Genomic DNA, 22381 nt, shown 5'->3' on the forward strand with positions numbered 1-22381 from the left:
TTCAAATTACTTTCTATTACAGTGCAGAAGTTGGTATTATCTATTACGCAGCCATCAGAAATTATAATTTTTGTTACCTTTCATAAAACATCTATAGAATATTTAGAAGCAATTGACTCTAATACTTATTCTCTAACTTTCAATGAAATCTCTGCACCGATACTCGGTTAGTACGTGATTTATTATTCGAAACAAGTGATGAAAAAAAGTGTAGCGAATGTGGTAGAATTGTCTTTCCAAATAATTATTAACAACTCAATATTATTAGTGGAATGTATTTTCCATTACGTCAGTTTTTTACAAGATCTCACTTTTATCCTATAAGTTGCACGCAATTGTGGTTGTTAGCTATTTCGGTTTATTCCAGTTTTAGTATATTTCATCTTTCTAATTCCACTAAATCAAGAACATCACCTCCTTAACATAAAAACATTGATTTACCTTTAAATTATCGTAAAAAATCTTCTGCAGTTCTTTTCCAATTCCGAGCTTTCTGGCGTCTTTGTACATGTTTTCTTTCCATCTCAACTTCGGTCTGCCTCTATGCCTTGCTGTCATCGGATTAGCATTAAAAATCAATAATTTTTTTCGGGGAGACATATTTATTACGAGGGTGTAGTAATTTTTTTTATTGATCAACTTGGAGTGTTTGTAAAAAAAAGAGACAGAAGTCTTTCATAGTGATTAAATTTTTGTACATTCAAAATAATACGTCTTTAGAAATTAAACACCAATTAAATGAAAATTAAACTCTGCGCCATCATATGCAATAGTAAAAATCTGGAGAGGTGAAGATGCATCTTCTGTATTAAAAAATATCAGAAATGAGTATTAGATGATCATTGCATAGAAATTAATTAAGCCTACTTGTCTGGACCAAAAATGAAATCATTTATGCATTTCTAAGTATCTGTTACCTTGTTTAAACAAAACAAGGAGGACAATTTATACAAATTCTTAGGTGTTTACGAAATGTCTTCACAGTAAAAGAAAATACTTTGCTTCACTAAGATAATGGACAGGCTCATACTTTGATAGGCGCTGTCTAAAATTCACAAATTTTATTTTAAGTGAATTGATCATCGCCATAAGTTATCAGATCTGGACCCCAGTGATATTACTGTTTCCAAGTTTTAAATTTGTTTGAACGGCAAAAATATTCATAGAAAATGAATATTTTGATGGCATTCACGTATTGAACTATTAGAAAGGTTTAAGAAAAAACTTAAAAATATTTGAAATTGAATTTTACTTTTTAAATTCAATAAATGCACAGCCAACTGGGTCGCCACAATTCTTTCAAACAACTCTTGTACATATATGTATTTCAAGTTATGGAAGCTGAACAATGGTGACTGCACCAAACCCGCACACGTATTACTTAATATCTATTTAGTACAATTCAGCATAAGTAATAAATTAACAAATAGTTAACATTGTACTATTCATATCCTATAAAAGATGTTTAAAAAAAAAATATGTATTTCAAGTGAGAAACAATTTATATTTTTTTAAAATATAATTTAAAAATGTTATGCAATTGCTCAAAATGTAATAGAACATTTAAAAATTGTACTCATCTTAGGATATTTATTTTTAATAAGAACTTCTACAATAGTGGGTAAATGGACAGCTCCAAACTTTTGTAGCATCTGCGCTAGCGAAAAAAAAAGAACATGTCCTTATACCTGCATCACGCCCATGCCTTCTAGCTTTAATAAATCTAGACTACAAGATATTTAGACTCTTAATCACAGCGCTCTCTTAATTATTGAAATAAAGTTTCCATTTTCGGTGCGGACATCTTCTCTGTTCACACCTATGTAGTTAAAATAGTTATAGTGGGTAAAGAGTTGGTTTTAGTGGGTTAAAGTCTCACACTATGGCAGTTGATTTTTTCCTTCTACTGCAAAAAAACAAAACTGTTAGCATATAGTAAGTCCTACTATTAACTGTAAGAGTATAAGTTTGCAAACTTTTTTCGACATTCGCCTAAATTATCCTAAATCTATCCTAAACTACATATGACATTTAAACTAATAATAATGATTTATTGCTTTTCATTTTAATAATTAGTAAAATTTTTGTTTCCAATATTAAATTCGATGAGACTGCATAGGTTAATTTATGTGATATCAGAAACATAAAAATTTCCACATATATCAAATGAAATATTATTTTAAATTTTTACAAATTATGAGTTAAGCTAGATCGCTTATTTACTACATTAACTGTATGTAATGCAAATAATATAATTTATGGATTACATTCATTGTGATAAATGAGAAATATCGATTTGCAAAAGTATCTCTTTTTAATGCATATGATTAACTTAAGAACTTATCTTTATTTTTTAAATATAGCCTGAAAAATTTTACTAACAATTTTTTTCACGATTTTTATAGAAATCAAAGAAGTGCTGTAACGTATAGTAGAGTTTGTCTCCTTTCGTATACTCTTCAACGTTTTATTTAAAATAAATTCAAAACGTACATCACGTAGTATCTCGCAAAAAAAATTTAAACAATCAACAGTTTAATTAAGTGAAGGAAGAAATACGTTATTTAAGCTTAGTATTTAATGCAATACAATACTTCATTATTGAGTTTATTTACTAAAGGGGTAATATATTTTAAAAGTTAATTCAAAATTGCGGTTATGCTGATTATATTGAATATGCAAGATAGTAATACTGAGACTGAATTCAAGGACTCATAAATTTAGTTAAAACTAAACGATAAACGAAAAAATAAATTATAACATATAACATATATGGTAACATATATGGTTAAAATCAGTTAAAAATGTTTTATATTTTAATATATGTTTTATTATTTAATATGTCAAAATATGACCTAACAGGTATGTATTTTAAATTTATTTATTAATTATATTGTATGCCTGCTTCTATGTATATTGTATAACCTTTTCTGTAACAACGAAACTGTACCCCCTTCTTGACTATGTGAAGATACTGTGGCAGTTACGATCAATTGATTTTACTTAACGCAGGCAACAAATACTTTAGTCCACGACAAGCCAAAAGTTTCATTGGCAAAACAGAAGAAAAGACCGAATTTCACGTGGAACAAGATCATTGCATTTTTAAGCCAGTTATTCCAGCATGGCAACGAGTTTCTTGTATCTAAAAATAATACCGGCCGGTTTTAAGGTTTAAAAAAGAGAATAACAGATCTAAAAGAATCGTTTTGAAGGCGATGCTACGTACAGCTTTACAAAGGATGCAAATTCTATATATATAAATATATATGTTTGGTATATAAACTACAACAACAACGAAAAAAAATTAAAACATTTACAAAAAAGTCAAATGATTTAAAAGTAAAGACAACTCAAGAGGAACGAATATTCTACAAAATTCTTCGTTTATGTTTTCTTGTAGTTTCTATGCTGCTGCTTGATGCTGCTGTAGCCGATGTTACTCTGCTTAATGGTGTTAGTGAGTTCGAGTTTACCTGCTCCCTGACAACAGGTAGGCGGCAAGTACCAGGCAACCTGCGGTCTTTTAGTCGTGGTAAATCCTTTTGACTTACGTTGAACACGATCGAAGACGAAACAATTTAAACCTTTAATAATGATCATTATGATTGTAATGTGTATAACCATCACGAAAATGGTTATACTGAAGCAATGACGATGACGATGACGAAGACGAAGATGATGATGCTGGTTACAACATGGTGCATAAGAATGACTTATTCAAACTGCATTTTGTTCGAAAATTCAATATAAGTAAAAAATATTTTTTTTTATATGCTTTTGTGTGAGTAGATTATACCATTGATCTTCGCTTTTAGGCGGGGTAGCATACATAATCATAAATTAAGAATACAATTTTGCCGTTGAATGCAAAAGCTAAAACTATTAATTTTAAGTTTAGTTTATAGCCCAATATAGCCATAAATTCGATTATGTGAATAATTTCATAGATTCAAAACTATTAAAATTATAGAAAAACTTTTTTAAAGTAATAATTTTATAAAGATTTTGCAATTTATGCATTGTTAGTTATGAAAAAAATTTCCAGTGACCTACTGTAATTTAAAAGCCTTATGGAGTTATTATTTTATTTTTTTCACTGTATCCAGTGTCTAATAGTAGGAAATCTTTAAGAACACATATTCTGACCTTCATACGAAGGTCGAGTGTTTTCTATAATGGCCACTGTCCTTTGCTTCACTGGGAGTCAAAACTCCTGTTCTCATCTGTTTTATTTAACTATATAGAGAGTTTTGTTCTATTAATCTAATAAAATATATATATATATATATTTTTAAAATTTTTTTAATGGAACTATATACACTTCTATTAGGGTATAGCAATTTATACATATTTATTTATACTCATATCAAAGGAAAAGGTTTCAAGGAAAATCATTCTTTATCAGCTTTACGTTAACGTTAAGTCAACAGATCTCATAATGTTTGATATCGAGAAATTATTTTGTAAATCTGGAATGCCGGACTGGTTAATAAAATGTGCAAAATTTGGAAGCTTTTTGATAAAGCGAAAACTTCGAGATGAGAATTATCTTTTCTTTACCAGTACAATCGAAGCTAGAGTCCCTCAAGGTTATCCGCTTTTGTCCAATTTATGTTCTCTGTACACTGATGTAGATGCAACAAAAAGTTCTATATCTTTCCAGGTACATATTGATGATATGTTTAATTACTTTTAGAAATAAAAGCTCAAACTCAAACTTTTGGCGACAAAGCAAAGCAATTTTTATCACTGGTAAGCGTTATTAGAATCTAAGACTGTTTGCAGTTAATAATGCCCAAATTGAATGGAGTAATACAATAAAATAACTAGACATGATTTTTGTTAAAAACTTAAATTGGAGACACCTCATCAAAATTATGAAAGCAATTTGTGTTCAAACTTTGAATCAAATTAAATTTATTTTCAAAACTAAAAATCTTATTCGGAAAAATATTATGTTTATATGAGTATAAAAGGAAGTCATCAGGCTATCAGTGCTATATAATTGTGTCGCTTTTAGTAAGGTACGCTATTTTTTTCATATTTAACGAATAGAGGCAAATAATTAAAATTCGTATATAAAGGTAATTTAAAAGTTCTTTAGGTATTTATCTCCGCTTAGAAGAATTCAAGCGAGGGAAGGAAGATTTGCCAATACCCGTTTTGTAATATTTTAAAGAAAAATGGGTGTAACAATTGAAGTGATATAGAATGTCAAGATTTGCAGTGTGTAGGCGTACATAGAAAAAAGACTAATTGTGCTAAATGTTACCAATTTCTTTAATTCAAAATTTACAATCACACTCCTTTGAAATTTGAGCAGTACATAATAGGTTTCGGTGCGATTCCAATTTCTTACAGATGAGGATTTGACAACGGATTTTAATAGAGTTTGTTATTGTGAGCAACTTTTTTTATTACGCTATATGTCGATAAAAATAAGCTTTTTACATTGATTACGTTAACAAGAAACTAGAATTTATGGATCATAAGACAAACTAAGAAGAATCAGTACCGTTCAAAGTTCGTAATGCAAAGAAATCGTATTTTTAATTCCCTAATAGTTTTAGAATTAATTAGGGTTAATTTATTTGGAAATTATTTTTTAAAAACAGAAGACAGTAACACTACAGTGTTTTATACAAAAAATGTTGTATTTCTGTAATTACTTATTTAAAATTATTTTATAAAAAAAAAAATGCATATAAATATTTTAGCTTATATTAAATATGCATATAAATATATGCGGATTAAATCTTCATTCTTTAATAGCATATTCTCAGTATGTAAAAGATTTTCCTGTTTTATTTTTCTATTTACGTGCCAAGTTTCTGATTCATATAAGATAATGGATTAGGCATATGTTATATATACAAATTTTTATTGCCGGTGACACTGTCCATATATTTAGTCTGGATATAAATGAAATCAAACCTTTATAAAAGCGTTGAGATACACCTTCTATAGTTTTGATCGTTTACGTTTTATTTTTCCTTGTAAATGTATAGTCCAATACTATATACTGCGTGCGTTAAGTCTACAGTAAATTGTCTAATTGAGATTTAAAGCTTTTAAAGCTTCAAAGTAAGAAATGGTTCACAGAGTCTTTCATTTTGTAAAACTTTTAACTTATATTCTTACAGTTACTTCAAATCCCGCATCTCGTAATGGCATCAGAAGCGTTTTCGCAGCTTATGAAGTTGAGTTACAATAAAGTATTATTTAATTATTTAATAATCACAAAATTTCCGTACGAACAAAATATACGCTACTTAGTTTTCTTCGATTCTGATAAAAGGAGTATTTGATATAATTTATTAAATATAATTCACTTTGTTCGGATTCAGAAATAACTGCTATATAAGCTATGTATCAAAAAACTAGTTTTTATCACTGTTTCATTTTTTAACATAAAATATTATTACTAAGTTTTAGTTTAAAGCAATATTTGAGCACAGCAATATACATAAACTGGTAGTTTGAATTAACTGTATATATATAAAATTGTTATACTTGGCAAGGATTCACAAAATTCACTATGAATCTCTATTTGAAGAAGAAGAAGTTGCACTACCAAGCAATTTCTTTAGGTTTATATATGGATGGTATATATGCTTTATAAAATTTTTTTTTAAAGAAATAAAAAATTAATTATTAATATTAATTATAATAATTAATTAATAAAAAATTAATTATTAATATTAATTATAATAATTAATTAATTAAATTAATTATTAATATTAATTATAATAATTAATTTTTTAGTGAATTAAATATCATTATTTAATATTTTTCCCATCCACAAAGATTCTAAAGCCCATTATTTTGCACATAAACGCGCTTAACGAGTGGTTAGGAATGTTCGCTTTATACGAAATTTCGTTAAGATTTTGATAAACTTAAACCGAAAGATTTTATATGTATCCCCTCGTGATATTATGGATTTGTCCTAGTAAAGCATTGTATTAATTTTTATTAACTTTAAATATAAAAAAATTTTTATTTTGTTATATGACTTTTTTAATAAAAACTGCAATGTTCTAACCAAAAAGAATAATTTCATAACATTTCATAACTACATAATAAATTAACTTTTTGTCATTTAATTAATTATAAACCAGTTGCATTTTATCCCACTTGTTTTTGTTGTACATTGTCTGTACTAAAACAAATAATGCTGAGAAATTTAAATATAGTTTTACAAGACTTAATAAAATTAGCTCATTTGATTTGTTTAGTATAAAATAAAACAAAGCTATTATAAAATATAAATAAACTTGTATTTTAAAATAAAATAAATTTCAACGATATGTCTACATATGTATATATAAATATGTACAAACTAAATTGATGCAAATCATTTTAATATATTATTTATGGAATTTGAAAATATTTAATAAAGAAACATTTTTTTTGTAACTAAGAAGTTATTCATTAAATCATTAAATTAAGAAAATTTAATTATTAAAATAAATTTACTTCCTCTATCGAATACCATGTATTTAAATTATTTTCAGTATATGAACTCTTACAATCCAATAAATCATTAATAAGACAGTGAAGTTCATTTAAGTCTTCAGCTTGGCGAATATAGTTACTAGCTAAAGTACTCCAATTGACAAGTATATTTAACATATTTTCATCTTTTGATAGAACCAAGTTTTGATAGTGTGAGCTAAGAAATACACTGAGCCAACGTATAATTTGTATTTCGACATAAATTGATTGTGGCAGATAGCTGCTATGCTTTTCAAATACTGTTTCCTTACTAGTAAATAAATTGTACAAATGGACAAAGACTTTTAAAAGTTTCGGATAGTCAATTTCATGACGTAAGTGCACAACAATCGCTTCGGTATCAAATGTACATAAAAGAAGCGTATTTAAAACGTCAACAACTTTGACTTTCCTATTAATTCTCTGAAATTTTTGTTCACAAATATTAAAGTTTGGTATGTCTGCAATCGTAGTACCATTATCCAATGCTTCTGGTAAATCTACTTCCATTTGTTCTGTACTGTCATTTGTTTTTTTTTCGTTTTGACTTTGATTTTCTGCTGGAGTAAATTTTTCTAGCAAATAGGATAACGTTCGCGCAAGAATTTTTTCTGATAAATTGTTATAACGTCTTAAACATACTGCAATATCTTGTAGAAGATCTGCCTTTATTAAATAAGTAAGAAGTTTTTCAGTAACTTCATATTCACTTGCACCGCTACGTTCCAATCGATTTGCTATAGTTTGAACATGCCAATTAACAAAGCCATCATCATTATAATTTTTCATAAGGCTAATTTTTCTTTCATTGAGATTCCGATCAATTTCTAAAACATCAATGTGTAAATGTAGTCTTGATAATTCGTTAATAGTATTGTTAAAATTAGAAACAGATTCATATGCAGTACTCTGGCCATCAGCTTTAGGCATGTCGAAATGATTCATATTTTTAGCAAAATTAACTCCAGTTCCATTCTGGATGAATTGTTCTTCCAAAGTTAAACCCTCGTGGAAAGATTCTTCTTCATTAAAGTCATATTCAGCTAGTTTTGTATAATCGTTACTAATTTGTGAACCAATTAAGTCTGCGAGAACATCTTTTGACATCTGATACGAAATGACGGACAAATTTTGGCCCATTGCCAAGAGGAGATGCTCTTTTATTTTCCAAAGCCTTGAGACATCAAAATAAATTTTGAAAAATTGTTTACCTTTGACAACTTTAAATTTTGTATTATATAGTAGTAAAAAGCCACCATCTTTACTACTGTTTGCTCCATAAATAGCTATAAAATTCCTTGACACATTTACCAAAGAAATCGGCTTTTCAAGTTGTAGTTCTGTAAGTAGTGCAACAAAATCACCAGGGGATTTTTCCGGTTCTGTACCTTGAAGATTAAGTAAAAATATGCGCCTGTCAGACCCTATAAAATATAGATATTATAGAATATAAATATATAGAAAATAGAAATAATGATAGTTACATATAGTTAATAACGTTGGGCCATCATCTTCATCAAAAACAATATAACCAGCAATTTTAACATTTTCATCTGTTCTGTTTATGCTGTAGGTTACTATATTATTATTCTCGAGATCAAGTCTTATTAATTCCAAATTTCCATTTACATTATTATGCTTAAAATAAGTAAGTATTTTCGAATCTTCTAAATTCCAAATTGAAGCACCACTAAATGTATAGGTAACAGAGAGTTCTATCTGTAATGGACCTGATTCTATATCATTTTTACGTGAATTTATAGCTTTGGAGAGCGTTTCACATGATCCATCGCTGTAAAGTACGAAAGTATCATTATCTACCGTTAGAAGATCTGCAATACTTTTTTTAAACTGTCATAAATAAGTATTTGTCTCAGTTATTAATAATAAATGTGAAACATTTACCTTTAGTCGTTTACATTTCGTAACATCAGTAATGTTAGCATCCCAACACCGTATTACACGATTTCCAAATACACCGACGTACTTTTCACTTTGACGATCGTAGACAACTTTTGCAGACAGTTTTTCCGAAATTAACCAGCTGCGTACGCTTTTTTGAGTGCTAATCTAAAAAGTATTTTCTTTATTAAAAATATAAATTTGAAGCATACGAAATATACATATGTTAAGTAAATTAAAATGTCTGAATGTTCATGTACTTGTACTTTACTGATATACAATTTACCTTTATTATCATCACCATACTTTTTCCAAGTGTTACGATAATATGTCCATCATCTCTATCAGCATCAATTCCTATTAACTCTTTCGGTTCCGAAAGCATAAACAAGTTGTAGTAAGACATAAACTTTGTCATTTTATTAAATTTAATTTTTAATATTTTTCTTTTAAAAATACACTCATACAAAATATAACAACACTCAATTGCTAACGCACGTGGAGTTTGTTTTGATGTTTTAGGTGGTACCAGATGTTAATTTTATACCATAGAACTACACTGAAAAATAATTTAAAAAAAAATAATGTTTTCATGTTAAAGCGTATCAATTAATAACCACTTTATTTTCATTACGAAAAGTCTAGTTTCTAATATTTAAAAAAAAAAATTTTATTCCATATAAGTTTTCGTAAAATAACTGCTTCTAAGAAATTAATATGTTTAAACAAAGTTATATCACGTTAACGTTAGGTCTGTTCCAAGAGCTACTCGTAGTAACTTTGAGTAACACTGTGTGCACAAGTGCGTTCCACCAGCAAATTTTCGAGTAAATGAGAGCACCTGAGACAGCATAACATCTCTGTCGAAATTTGAAAATGCTACAAATTTGTGTGATGTATGAATCAGCTGTTTTTGTATTGTTTATTTGCTGTGTATTTGCATTCTACACAGATATTCATGAAAATCTGTGTAAAGGGCATGTTTTACTTTATTTGTACTTTATTTGTGTTACGCTTTCAGTTTGTACTTTACTTGAGTTTTACTACGAGTAGCTCGTGGAACATACTTATTATGTCCGTATGCGAGTTCGAGTAAATAGATGGTAAATTGAGGGAAATAGTATATTACGTCGGTATGGCAGTGAATGTTGGTATTTACCAGAATTTTGAGTAGGGTAAATTAGGTGTTACCATTGTGAAGGTTTTATAAGATGTTTAATAAATAAATATTTTGAAAACTTTTAACAAAAAAATAATAAGTGCAATAAATAAGTGTAAATAAGTGCAGTGCAAAAAATCTCTAGCAAATTTCTATATATAATCTCTAGCAAATCCTTGCGCCTATATAATCTCCGAATATATTAAAACGAAGTATATTTGAAATCATCATACGTGCACATAAATATATATAAAAAAAAATATCTGGTAACACTTTATTGTGTTAATTGTGAAATCTTTTGACAGTCAGAAAGATAACATGAGTAAATGTTTTTATATATTTTGGTTGGCACGTAATATTTAAAAATTTTAAAGTTATGGGTGGCAAAACGAAAAACACGCAAAGAACCAAAAACAATGTCAAGGTACTTATAAAACTTAATTAATAATTAAACAAATATTAAATAATGTTTTTAATGTGTAGCCATCAAGTAGCAGTCGCAGTGCTGAACTATTGGGACAAGTACCCAATTTTGTTGGATTTTCTGTTCATTCAGAACTAGGTTTGGTGCCATTTGCACCAGGCTTTACCACAACTGAAAATCTAACTGATTCATTTGAAGCAAATATTAGTCCGCAACTTCAGATGATATTTCGTAAAATGTCAAAGAAAGATTGTCTCACTAAAAAAAAGGCACTTCAAGAATTTATTGAAGTAATTAATACCTCAACGGATGATGATGTAAAACTTATCTTACCAGTGTGGCCAAAATACTATCAAAATTTAGCAGTCGATACGGAGCATAACGTTCGTGAACTAGCGCAAACTGTTCAACAATTATTAGTAACAAAGTGTAAAAAAAATGTTGCACCATTCTTGAAACAATTAGTGCCGATATGGTTAGCTAGTCATTTCGATAACTATGCACCGGCAGCTAGTATTGCTAGCAATAGTTTTCGTGAAACATTTGCTGCGCATACCAATCGTGTACAGGAAGTATGTCTACATAGCCAAAAAGAAATTATGGAGTATACAGTAAAAAATCTAACTTTTCATACTCCTGCTACAATTTCTAATGGTAAAACCTTACAACCGGAAGAAGCTGAACAAAAATATCAAAGGATAATTATGTCCAGTTTGAAGGAGCTATCTTTTTTTATGGAACACACACTGAATTCAGATTACCAACCACAAACTCTTACAAACATGGAAACATTAATTACACATCAAAAATTCTGGTCATTTTCTAAACACAAAGTAGCTGTAATAAAGTAAGTACTCGAATTTCTGTTTAATTTATTTATAATACTACTATATAATAATACTTATATATATTATAGGGCCGCTTGGTTTGAATTTCTTTATCATTGTTTGCAATCTAAACAATTATCGGATTTTCTGCCAAAAATAAAATCGCAAGCAATTAATATTACTTTTCAAAATTTTGATGATTGTGATCCTTTAGTTTCTCCACATGTATGGGGTTGTATTCTGTTAGTGCAAACAACATTTTCTGATTGGTATGTATATCGCACATTATGAAAAATGTAGTGCTCATTCAAGATATTTATAGGCACAAAGTTACGAATTTTCAGAAAACAATTCTACCCAAATTGTCTTTGTTACTACGAAATGGATTTAAACAAAATGCAGAATCTATAGCACCAAATATGTTACCATTTTTATCACATCTGATTCCAGAGTGTTTCCAAGAAATAAGTTTGTATACTTTTTATAAAAAAATCTTCGAAGACATGAAAACATATATAATGCAAGAAAAAGTCTCTTCAAAAGGCAATCTGAACGCCGTATTTAAAGCGTACTTTGAATGCTTACGTTTTATGACACAAAAAATTAGCGTTGAAGAGCAAACAGTCGAGCAGGATGTATTTATAAAAAATTTGGTTATAGATTATGTAGTTGAACCTACTGAATATTTTTTAAGTTGCGACAATAACAGAGGCAATAACTTTTTTCTGCACACATCTAATTTCATTGCGTTTTTAACAGAGCGTCAAATAAATAACACCACTTACCATGAACAATTACTTCAACAATTTTGGGAAAGTTTAAATGATGTGATTATTAAAAATATGGAAAACAATGCAATTGAAAATAAATGTTTGGAGAATACTGTTCAACTAATGAATCATCTTTATTCAACAAAACCAAATCTCGGAACTCAAAAGGTTAAGTTTGTTGAAGAATCTGACACTACTATCATGAAACTAGACCAAGATAAAGAAGCGAGCTCAATAGATTTCAATTCAATTAGAATTAAATTAAAAAAGTTGGTCTCAAAGCTAATGAGTTTTTGCATAAATAATGTTATAGTAGAAAAGTCTTCAGCATATGTAAATTATATGCGTGATTTTACAAAGCTATACTCGGATAAAGATTTTTATAAAAGTTTAACACCTGCTGATGATCTAACATCAACATTAAATTTACTTTTAAGTACAATTGATCTATTAGATGACAATGCTTGCGATAATATGATTGACTTAATTTTTGAAGTATTACAACTAATTGAAAAATTGGAATGTTTTGAATTTATTAACAAGCACCTTTTAAATGTAAGTTTATATATGGAGGATAATAATTGTTATATTCGAAAAAAATAATTTTATAATTAAAATTGTGCATTGTATTTTTATTATTTTCAGATAAAAAATCCACAAGTTAAAAAGGCGGTAATTCAGAAATTACTTTCGTATCCGATGTGTATTGAACCAGAAGTACGTACAATATTATCAGAACCTGCAGTTCAGTTAAGTATTGAATATATTACACGTGAAGTTGTTAATGGAACAGTAGGGAATTTGAGTTTATTGAGTAAATGTTTTTTCCAAACTAATGATGGAGAAATACCTATAACTTCTGCAACAGTGGATTCTATTTTTACAATATTATCAGAAGTTTTAACAGCCGAAGATCTCAATGATGATGTAGATTCATGTTGTAGTTTCATTGCACAAAACATGAGTATCATTTGTAGTCATGCCTCAAAATCAGTTCAAGCGGATGTGTTTTTAAAGCTCTTCAAATTTACACTAGAGCGTTCAGCAAATGAATTTATATCTGAAGATACACTATGGGAAATAACAACTTGCTGGCAGGATGCTTTATTAACTCAAGATATTATTATAGATGAGCAAATTTTAAATGAGTGCGGACATGCAGTAAATCAAAGTCTACTTTTAGATGATTTCAGCCTTATTTCTGTAGAAAATAAAGCTACGACAATTTCTCAATTTGTATTATGTTTAATAGCAAAAACCACCAATAATCATGATCGTAACGAAAAGGTAGATGGTGCTTTGAGTGCCCTCTTACTTAAAGATCAAAAGACAATATTTAATGTCGCAAAACTAAAAGAGTTTTGTTTATTTATTGAATGTATTAAACGACAGATATCAACTGACATAACGCTATCACAAAGCTCTGTCGAGGATTTTGATATGAAGACAATTTTTGAACGAACATTCCTTAATTTTGTAACAATATATAAATTAGTCTGCAAAGAAACAGAAAAACAGCACGTAGAAAATGAGTTAAACGATGACGATACATCAGGAGCATACTATGATCCAACTAAAAATTTGCTCACACATTGGTCTGAATTATTATTAACCCAAATACTTAAAAGTATTTATATTGCAGGAATTGGTGATAGCTTAATAAGTAATACTAATTTGGTATGCATTTTTTTATATTCAATAATTGCATAATTTTCTATATATACTTTATTTAAAGTTAGAAGATGAGTTAACAACGTTAATGATTGCTTTATCAGAAAAAGTAAAATTATTTATGGGTAGTGATTCGGCAATAGTTAACAGGGTAAAAGAACTTATTATGGAAGAAATAAATAAGGAAACAGATATTTCACCATGTCGCTCTCTGAAGTTTTTAATTTATTATCAACAATACGCACAGTTTGAAGAAAATTCTACAATAGTACTATCTGAAGATATTTCTGACAATTTTATAGCAAAGGATAAATTGAAAGCTTATTTGAATTGTTTGCAAGTAAGAAAGTCTATTAATTTTTTATTTCAATTGCAATTGTAATTTATCTCTTTTGTTAAATAGTACCTATTACCCGATTTATCTCAAAGTACATTTACATTGGAAAGTCCTATTATGCAAAAAGTTCCATCGTTAATGTGGATTAAAGCATCAGTTTTTCGATGTCTTATAAAAAATAATTTTAGTGGTGAATACAACAATATATCAGATAATATAATGGTTACAGCAGTATTGCAAATTGTTAACGATATATCAGAAAGACAACATACTCAAAAAGATTTGTTACTCTTCAACATGTAAGTTTAAACAAAATAATATATATTACTTATATGTACAATAATTTTAAGTATTATATATTTTTTTAATATTATTTACAGGCCAATTAACAAACAATTGAACTTGGTGGTTATTGATACAGTCGAATATATAAATTTACTTTCGGAAATTATAAGTAATTTTTCACAAGTTTTAACGATTAAAAATTGGGATGTAATACGCATCGGATTAAGCTCTTGGGTACTTAGTGTTGCAAAATCGGTCGAGTTTTATACTGATCCAAAGGTAATTAAATATTATAATAATATACACATTAAACTTATTCTTTCAATTCTAGACAATTTTATTTATTGTTAGCGTGTATAAATTATTTGCTGCTTTAACGAAGTTTATTAACTTAGAGAAAACGAAAAGCTCATCTGAAGTGCTGCTTAAAGTCATCGATGAATGGGAAAAAGTTTTTAAACGTGATGTTAATTTAGTTTTATTCAAATCTTTTTATCGATTGTTAAATAAACAAATAAAGGGTAAATAATTTTGTATAAGTATAATAATAATATATATATTAAATATACCAAAATTTGCATTTTAGAAAATGGTATGAGTTTTCTATGTTTTGTTTCGGTAATGGATGAAATTTTACCTGCTATCGAACTTATAGATTACAGTGAAATTTTCAAAGTAAGTTAATGTTTTACAATTCATCCAAATATAAATTATAGTAATTTAAATATTTTTATTGTTTATATTTTAGTTTCATGAAACTTCAAAAGACATTAGCTTGGATGAAATATTAAAATTTTTATTTGAAAATTTGAAAAACCCTATTAATGCTGTTAAATTTACTTCATTAGAAGTATTGAAGCAATTATCAATACATTTTATTTCTGAAGATACCACAGCATTAGAAAAGAAAATCGATTCATGTGATGATCAGACATTACCTCAAGGATATTTTCTTCATAGATTTGAGAATTATATCAAACAATTTCAAGATTCTATACAAAAATACACAAATGAATTTAGGTAAGTAATTGTGATTAATTACTATGTCACGTATAATTAAGTTTGACCACAATTAATGTGATTTTAAATGGTTGAACCCTATATATGGTTCATATATATATCACCATGCATTAAGAGTACAAATATGGGATAATGACCCATTTTATTTTATCGCATCTTGGATAGCTTTTGGATAGCTGATTATGAATATTTTCATAAATTGATCTCTCTTTTGGTGTAGTTTGTACAACATCATATATCACGTTTATCTTTCTACATAAGAGTATATATAACGCACTGTATTACATCATAAATTTATTAATTTTTTCTATTCAGAAAACAAAAATTTTTCTTACAAAAGCCTTATGTGCCTACGGTAATAAGTTCTACAACTTTGTAGTCGAAAACAATTCGTTAAGTTGTAGTTTTGTTATGATTAGTAGTATTATTATAAAAAAGTAGAATAGTTTTTTACAAATCAAGCAATTATTATAATTTAACTAATTAATTTAATTTTAATCAATTAACTTTTTAAACTTTTAAAGTTTTAAACTAACTGAAATAGAAGATTTCGAAGATATTGACGTTCATGTCGGACTCCCATATCTCTTACTTTGGGATTGTATAATTCACATATGTGCAACTTCTTCTTCACCTTTAAGAGCGCAATACACAAAGTGGATAGCGGATAATAGATACGAGGAAGTATGTTTGTTTAAATTGTTACATTTATTAATTTATATATATAATATTCTATGTACCTTAATATTAATAAATGATTGGTTTACAGAATATATTACACTTTCTATATCGTGCAATGCCAGAGGATATCTTAAAAAATTACGACACCAGAAAAAATATAACGTTTAATGGATTCATGAGCTTTGACTGGACTGAAAATAAAGGTAAAAGTATAAAATTTAGGTTCTAGATTCTATATGAGGGTCAGTTTCCTGTTCATATTCCCCGCCTTCAGTCAACATTGTCGGCAAATATGTTCCCTCACTAATTGCTTCTTCTTCCATTGTTTCTGACTGAGAAATGAAATCTTGAACTGGTAAAAAGTGTTCAGTATCAGGTTTAAGTAATCGTCTTGTCTGGGGTGCTACATGAATATTTAGGTTAGATATAAATTTGTTGATCCAAACCGTTAAATTGTTAGCTAAAATTTGTTGATATTCACGTAAGTTTGACGTTGTATAAAATTCTTGATCTACTCAAAAAAAAAAACAAAAATGTAATTTCATAAAAATATATACGAATAATGTAAACGTAGTTCTAATATTTAAATTAAAACTAACCTGTAAAATCCCTTATCTTCTCAAGTATCACAGCGCATAATGGTGATTTTTCGTCAATCATAAACTGATCGTTCAAAAGGAAATCTTTCATTTCCTCAAACAACACCATAACAATTTTCTTTATTTGTTTGCGTTGCTTCTTTAAAATGTTTTTCTTCATACGTTTGCATCGACGTTTCTGGACTATTTTAGCTACACGTCGTAAACGCTTCTCTTCATCGATATAATTGAGTGCCATTCTAATCGTAGTGTGCTGTACCTCTGGTTTTTTTACCAAGTGCGTTTTTAGTTTTACTAGGCGGTTACTTTTTAAAATATTTTTAAAGTTTTCAATTGTGTATTGAACGCGTGGAATACTGGGTTCAGCTAATTCCGCGATACGTGTAGTGCAGTTAGGTACCAAACATTTCTTTTGGTAGTAATGCGGTAGTTTACGCGGTTCTTGATAGTTTTTCTTTGGTGTAGCTAAGAAGCACAAGTGTTCCTCCTTTGTTAACACATCACGATCGATGATAACGTTACCAGAATGTTTACAAACTTTACAGTAATCGGGATTGTAATGTGGACAAACGCAGAAAAATTTATAAATTAGATGATGCGGTTCTTTCTTTTGTTTAGTATGCAGACGTTTAATTAATCTGCATCGTGTAGTACGATGTTCTAAAGTGTCCCGTAAAGAATTTATTTCCTGCTCAACGGGTGGTTGTGGTGGTAACTGCTTAACAAGGTCTATTTCACTTGGAATTTTGTCAAAAGTTAACGCCATTTTATGGAAACCTATAAATTTACCATTACAAACAAAAACTTAAAAACTTGAAATATATTGCTCTTTGGTTTATATTTATTTCAAAACGTAATAGTTTTCTTAAAAAATAATTTTAATTTTAATTTTTGAATTTTAGAAAGAAACTTCAAACTAAAAAAATATGCTTGCTACTTGTATGTTGAGTTTTTACGTAAACTACCAGCAGTTGTCAGAAAGTGGTGGAATTGTTCTCCGCCTCGACCAAAAAGTTTCGTAGATAAACTAACAACCAACTATGTGTCTGAACAAATATGCAAAGAGGAACTCAAAGCTATCACACACCTAAAGGATAAACATGAAAACATGCAGGTAAACTATTATGAATGATATGTATTTGTTATAAACTCACCCTTGATCTCATCTATTTCCTTTTATATAAACTTTGTAATTTAAGAGCTTATTTTGATGTAGTTAGTGGTACCATATTTAGAACTTTAAGTTCCGGCACTAACCAAAGCACTTATCGTGCTTTAAATTAGAATAAGCTTATAAACTATAGCTTTATTTGAAAACACAAGTTCATTGAATTGAAAGTTATTCTTGTAGTTACCTATTTTTATTTCAAAGCTGTTCTTATTCATGATTTTTTATTTTTCAGGGTTCGTTCTGTTAATGTGTTAGCTACTAGGTTGAGCTGTTAAGCGCCTACCATTTTTTTAGTTAATTCATATGATCGCGAATCATATTACCATATAATAGTAGCAGATAAAAAGCTTAGTTTGTTTAATGTACGATTTCCAAAAATTGAAGCTTCTTAACTTTAACTCACCATATTCTGCTTTTGTTCCCAACTATTCTCTTTGTCATTTCTTTGTTACTTGTCGTATACGTTCCTACAGACTACAACAACAACAACAACAACAATATTGATCGCAACATCGATTTTCAAAATTAATAAAATATTTTGAAGATTGGATGTAATATCCATTATTATTATATTAGTAGAATCTAAAATTTTGCATTCATATTGTTATCATATTCGATTTCAATTGAATAAGGGTTATACAAAAAATATATTTGCTTTCATATCGAGCAATCAACCATAACTTGTGTTAATGAACATTAATGTAAACTAAAAAGAAACTTGGTAAATCCAAATTTACTAATAAAATGTGGTATGATTGCTTGATTTGAAAATAAGTTTTGTGATTCTTTAAATAATTTTTGTGATGTTTGTGAGTAAATAATAGCGGTATTGGATTGTGTGAGAGTTTTAGATAATAATCTATGTTTTTAAATTTATAATAAATAAAATAAAAATTTTATAGGTAACTGTGCACTTTTCAACCCGGGAAGTCTTTGCTATTTATTCTATCGATGAAGTTAGAATGGAATTGGTTATAACACTACCAATAAACTATCCACTAGCTAGCGCAAAAGCTGAATGTGGTAAGCAAATTGGAGGTCGAGCATCGCAACGTAATATTGGTATGCAGTTAACACTTTTTATGACAGCTCAGGTAAAGCAATAAAATTATATTAAACTCAAGAATAGTTTTTCAAATCTATTGTTTTTCAATTTAGAATGGTCGAATATTTGATGGTTTAACCATGTGGAAAAATGATTTGGATAAGAAATTCGAAGGAGTTGAAAAATGTTATATTTGTTACAATGTCATACACCAGGATACTTGCCAATTGCCTAAATTAAGATGCAAGACTTGTAAAAAGAAATTTCATGGACCTTGTTTGGTATGTTTTATAAATAATTTTTGCATAATTTATGAAAAACACAATTATTAGTAGTTTAATCATAAAATAAGGAATATTGCCAATATTGTCAATGAATTATTTTAGAAGTAGTGTTTGTATAACCGATAACTTTTTGCTGCAGATATTAGCTTAATATAATTGGTTGTCAGTTAAAATGTTTGAATACGTTTTAATAACATTTTGATACTTAAAAAGTATTTAACTTCATGATGTTAGAAATGAAAAATACTCAATATTCTCTTTTAGTGTATTTAATATATATAATTGAAAAAATTGAATTGAACAAATTGTACCAACTATATTACATATACGTATAGCACACATAACATTATCGTATAACAAGCTTTAAAATATATTTACTTCTTTTTATACTGATGTTCGCTTGGGGATTCCACTAATATTTAAGTTAAATATTAATGCGGAAAACTTTCTAAGTATTGAAACTGAAAAGGGCTTATGGTTAGAGTTATTGTTACAATTGAAGTGAGACCATCATAAGTCGTTTTGTTAATATCAAGGACTTTTTTTCGGTGCTGAAACTTTATTTAAATATTAACAGAAACTACGGCTGTGTTTTATAATAATTTTTTCTCCTCATAGTTTCTCAATCACACTATATGACTTAAACTTTACTTTTTATAGTCAGTTTTTATTAAAATATTAACTTTTATTTCGAGCGTTAATTTTTTGTATACTTTTTATAGGAGAAATCCTAATATTAGGAATAAAATAAATAACACCGACTTTAATGTAATTTCGACGTAACAACTCAAAAATTAAAAACAAAATTATACTTTATATGACTTAAAGTAAAAACCAATTGTAAAATATTGTGTTATTGGCCTAGCAATGTTACGTCATTGTTTTGTATATTGTAGTTTACGTAATTTAGTTGTCAAAATTTAACTCACTAAATCTAATGAACAACTTAATAAATACAGTGTCAAAAAATCATCCGAGATTATGACGGGTCGACTTAACGTAATACCAACAAGGCCCTTAAATAATAAAGCGTAACACAGAACAACGGAAATGATTAGGTGTTGATCATAGTCTAATTAATTAAACAAATACTAAATGTCTTATCGCAGACAGACGTACACAACTTTGAGAGAAAAAAACCATCCGGAAATTGGCTTTAGTTTAGTGAATTTAGTTAAACCTGCGCATAGTCACCATAATTATTCAGATTTGAATTTTTATCAAAACTTGACCGTAGCGTAAGAGCTTGAACAATACTGTTATTTGTCATCAATTCTAATGTGTACAACTACACTCGTGACCGCATAAAGTTATTTATGTATAATATCTTAATATAATAAGTGGTTGGCATAGAATTCTTATCCTCTAAATCATTATACGTATCTTTTTTTCCTGCAGTAAATAAATAATTTTACTCTGGAAATCAGTAGAAATAGTATGCTTATATTCTTCACATATGATATTGAGTTATGCAGCAGGTTTAGAAATTACTACAAAAAACTTTTTATTTATAATTCACTAGCTCTTGATTGTCCAGTAATATTCAAACATGTCAAATTTAAAGTTTCGAATTTCAAGTAGTTGTTATCATATATCATATATAATATAACTTACTTCTTATAGAAGCCTATAATAAGCTGCTATCCAAGGATTCTACCTCACTTATCATAGAAATAGATGCCCATTGCGTTTGTCAATTTTTGTACAATATAATACATTAAAAACTATTGCAAAGGAAAAAGCATCAATGACATCGAATATCGAATGAAACTTTCGGATGTTCATCCCGGTGTAGTATCTGCTTTAAGACAGTATACATCTGCAACTCAGTGCATTTTTTTTGCTTGTCAGATTTTTAAGTCAGGTCACAACAACATAATTCTGCTCGTAATTTGATAAAGTTTATAAAAATAACCTGGGGTTAGTTTAATCTTTTTCTATTTTTAAATAAATTGGTTATTCAAATCTACATCTGTGACTTTTTCCTCCATTTGCTACTGTACATTCATACAGTTCTCAATAAATTTGAAGAGGAAAACACATCATCATATTGTACAACCATCCATATATATTAACCTACAAAAATGGTTATTTATGATCTAAGCCATATTCAAAAAAATAGATAAATTGCAATATAATATTGATGTTATTGATATATATATATTATATTTTATATACAATATATATATTGACATATTACTATTTAAATTCTTTCTTACGTAAAATATGATATTTTGCTATATATATTGTGAAATGCAACAGATCTTTAAATAACAATTATTGTATGCAAAAAATCTGTATTATTAAATCATTCAATCAAAACAATATATATAATTATAATAAGTAATTAATTCAAATATGTATACTACTTCTTATTTACAGTATAAATGGTTTACTACGAGCAGCAAATCTACGTGCCCTATTTGCAGAAATGTGTTTTAATATTTGTACTTCCAACGTGTAATTAAAAATAAATAAATTTAATAAATTTTGTGAACTTATTTTATTTAAGCGATTCTATTTTTTTCTTCTTCGTTATAAATAATATCATACTACGATATACGTAAATAATGTACACATAAAAATAATTTATATAATTAGTAATAAAAACAACATACCAATAACCAATAAACTATTTTATTTATTATAATTAAAAAGCATCTTTATTTTAAATACTGTAAAGTTTTAATGTATAATTTTTAAATT

The 22381-nt window shown here is 28.0% G+C and overlaps 3 protein-coding genes across 3 annotated transcripts; 1 reads left to right on the plus strand and 2 right to left on the minus strand.

The window, feature by feature from the left end:
• Positions 1–7467: 7467 nt before the first annotated feature.
• On the minus strand, positions 7468–9992 carry LOC119680910. Its single transcript, XM_038093935.1, has 4 exons — positions 9689–9992; positions 9406–9570; positions 8985–9351; positions 7468–8924 (listed from the first exon to the last, which is right to left on the minus strand). The coding sequence occupies exons 1-4, from the start codon at positions 9818–9820 to the stop codon at positions 7468–7470; spliced, it is 2121 nt and encodes a 706-aa protein (XP_037949863.1). The 5' UTR covers positions 9821–9992.
• An 865-nt stretch (positions 9993–10857) lies between these two features.
• LOC119668828 (E3 ubiquitin-protein ligase listerin) lies at positions 10858–22164 on the plus strand. Its single transcript, XM_038078518.1, has 17 exons — positions 10858–10985; positions 11045–11832; positions 11902–12081; positions 12135–13137; positions 13228–14259; positions 14318–14593; positions 14657–14889; positions 14971–15154; positions 15207–15396; positions 15462–15550; positions 15624–15895; positions 16420–16579; positions 16665–16779; positions 18078–18289; positions 19249–19440; positions 19505–19672; positions 22058–22164. The coding sequence occupies exons 1-17, from the start codon at positions 10938–10940 to the stop codon at positions 22115–22117; spliced, it is 5202 nt and encodes a 1733-aa protein (XP_037934446.1). The 5' UTR covers positions 10858–10937; the 3' UTR covers positions 22118–22164.
• LOC119668917 lies at positions 16773–18007 on the minus strand. The gene is made up of 2 exons (XM_038078635.1): positions 17176–18007; positions 16773–17087 (listed from the first exon to the last, which is right to left on the minus strand). Exons 1-2 carry the CDS (start codon positions 17939–17941, stop codon positions 16795–16797), a joined length of 1059 nt encoding a protein of 352 aa, XP_037934563.1. The 5' UTR covers positions 17942–18007; the 3' UTR covers positions 16773–16794.
• Positions 22165–22381: the final 217 nt, after the last annotated feature.

This window comes from Teleopsis dalmanni, chromosome 1, assembly GCF_002237135.1.
Source record: "Teleopsis dalmanni isolate 2A chromosome 1, ASM223713v2, whole genome shotgun sequence".
NCBI lineage: Eukaryota > Metazoa > Arthropoda > Insecta > Diptera > Diopsidae > Teleopsis > Teleopsis dalmanni.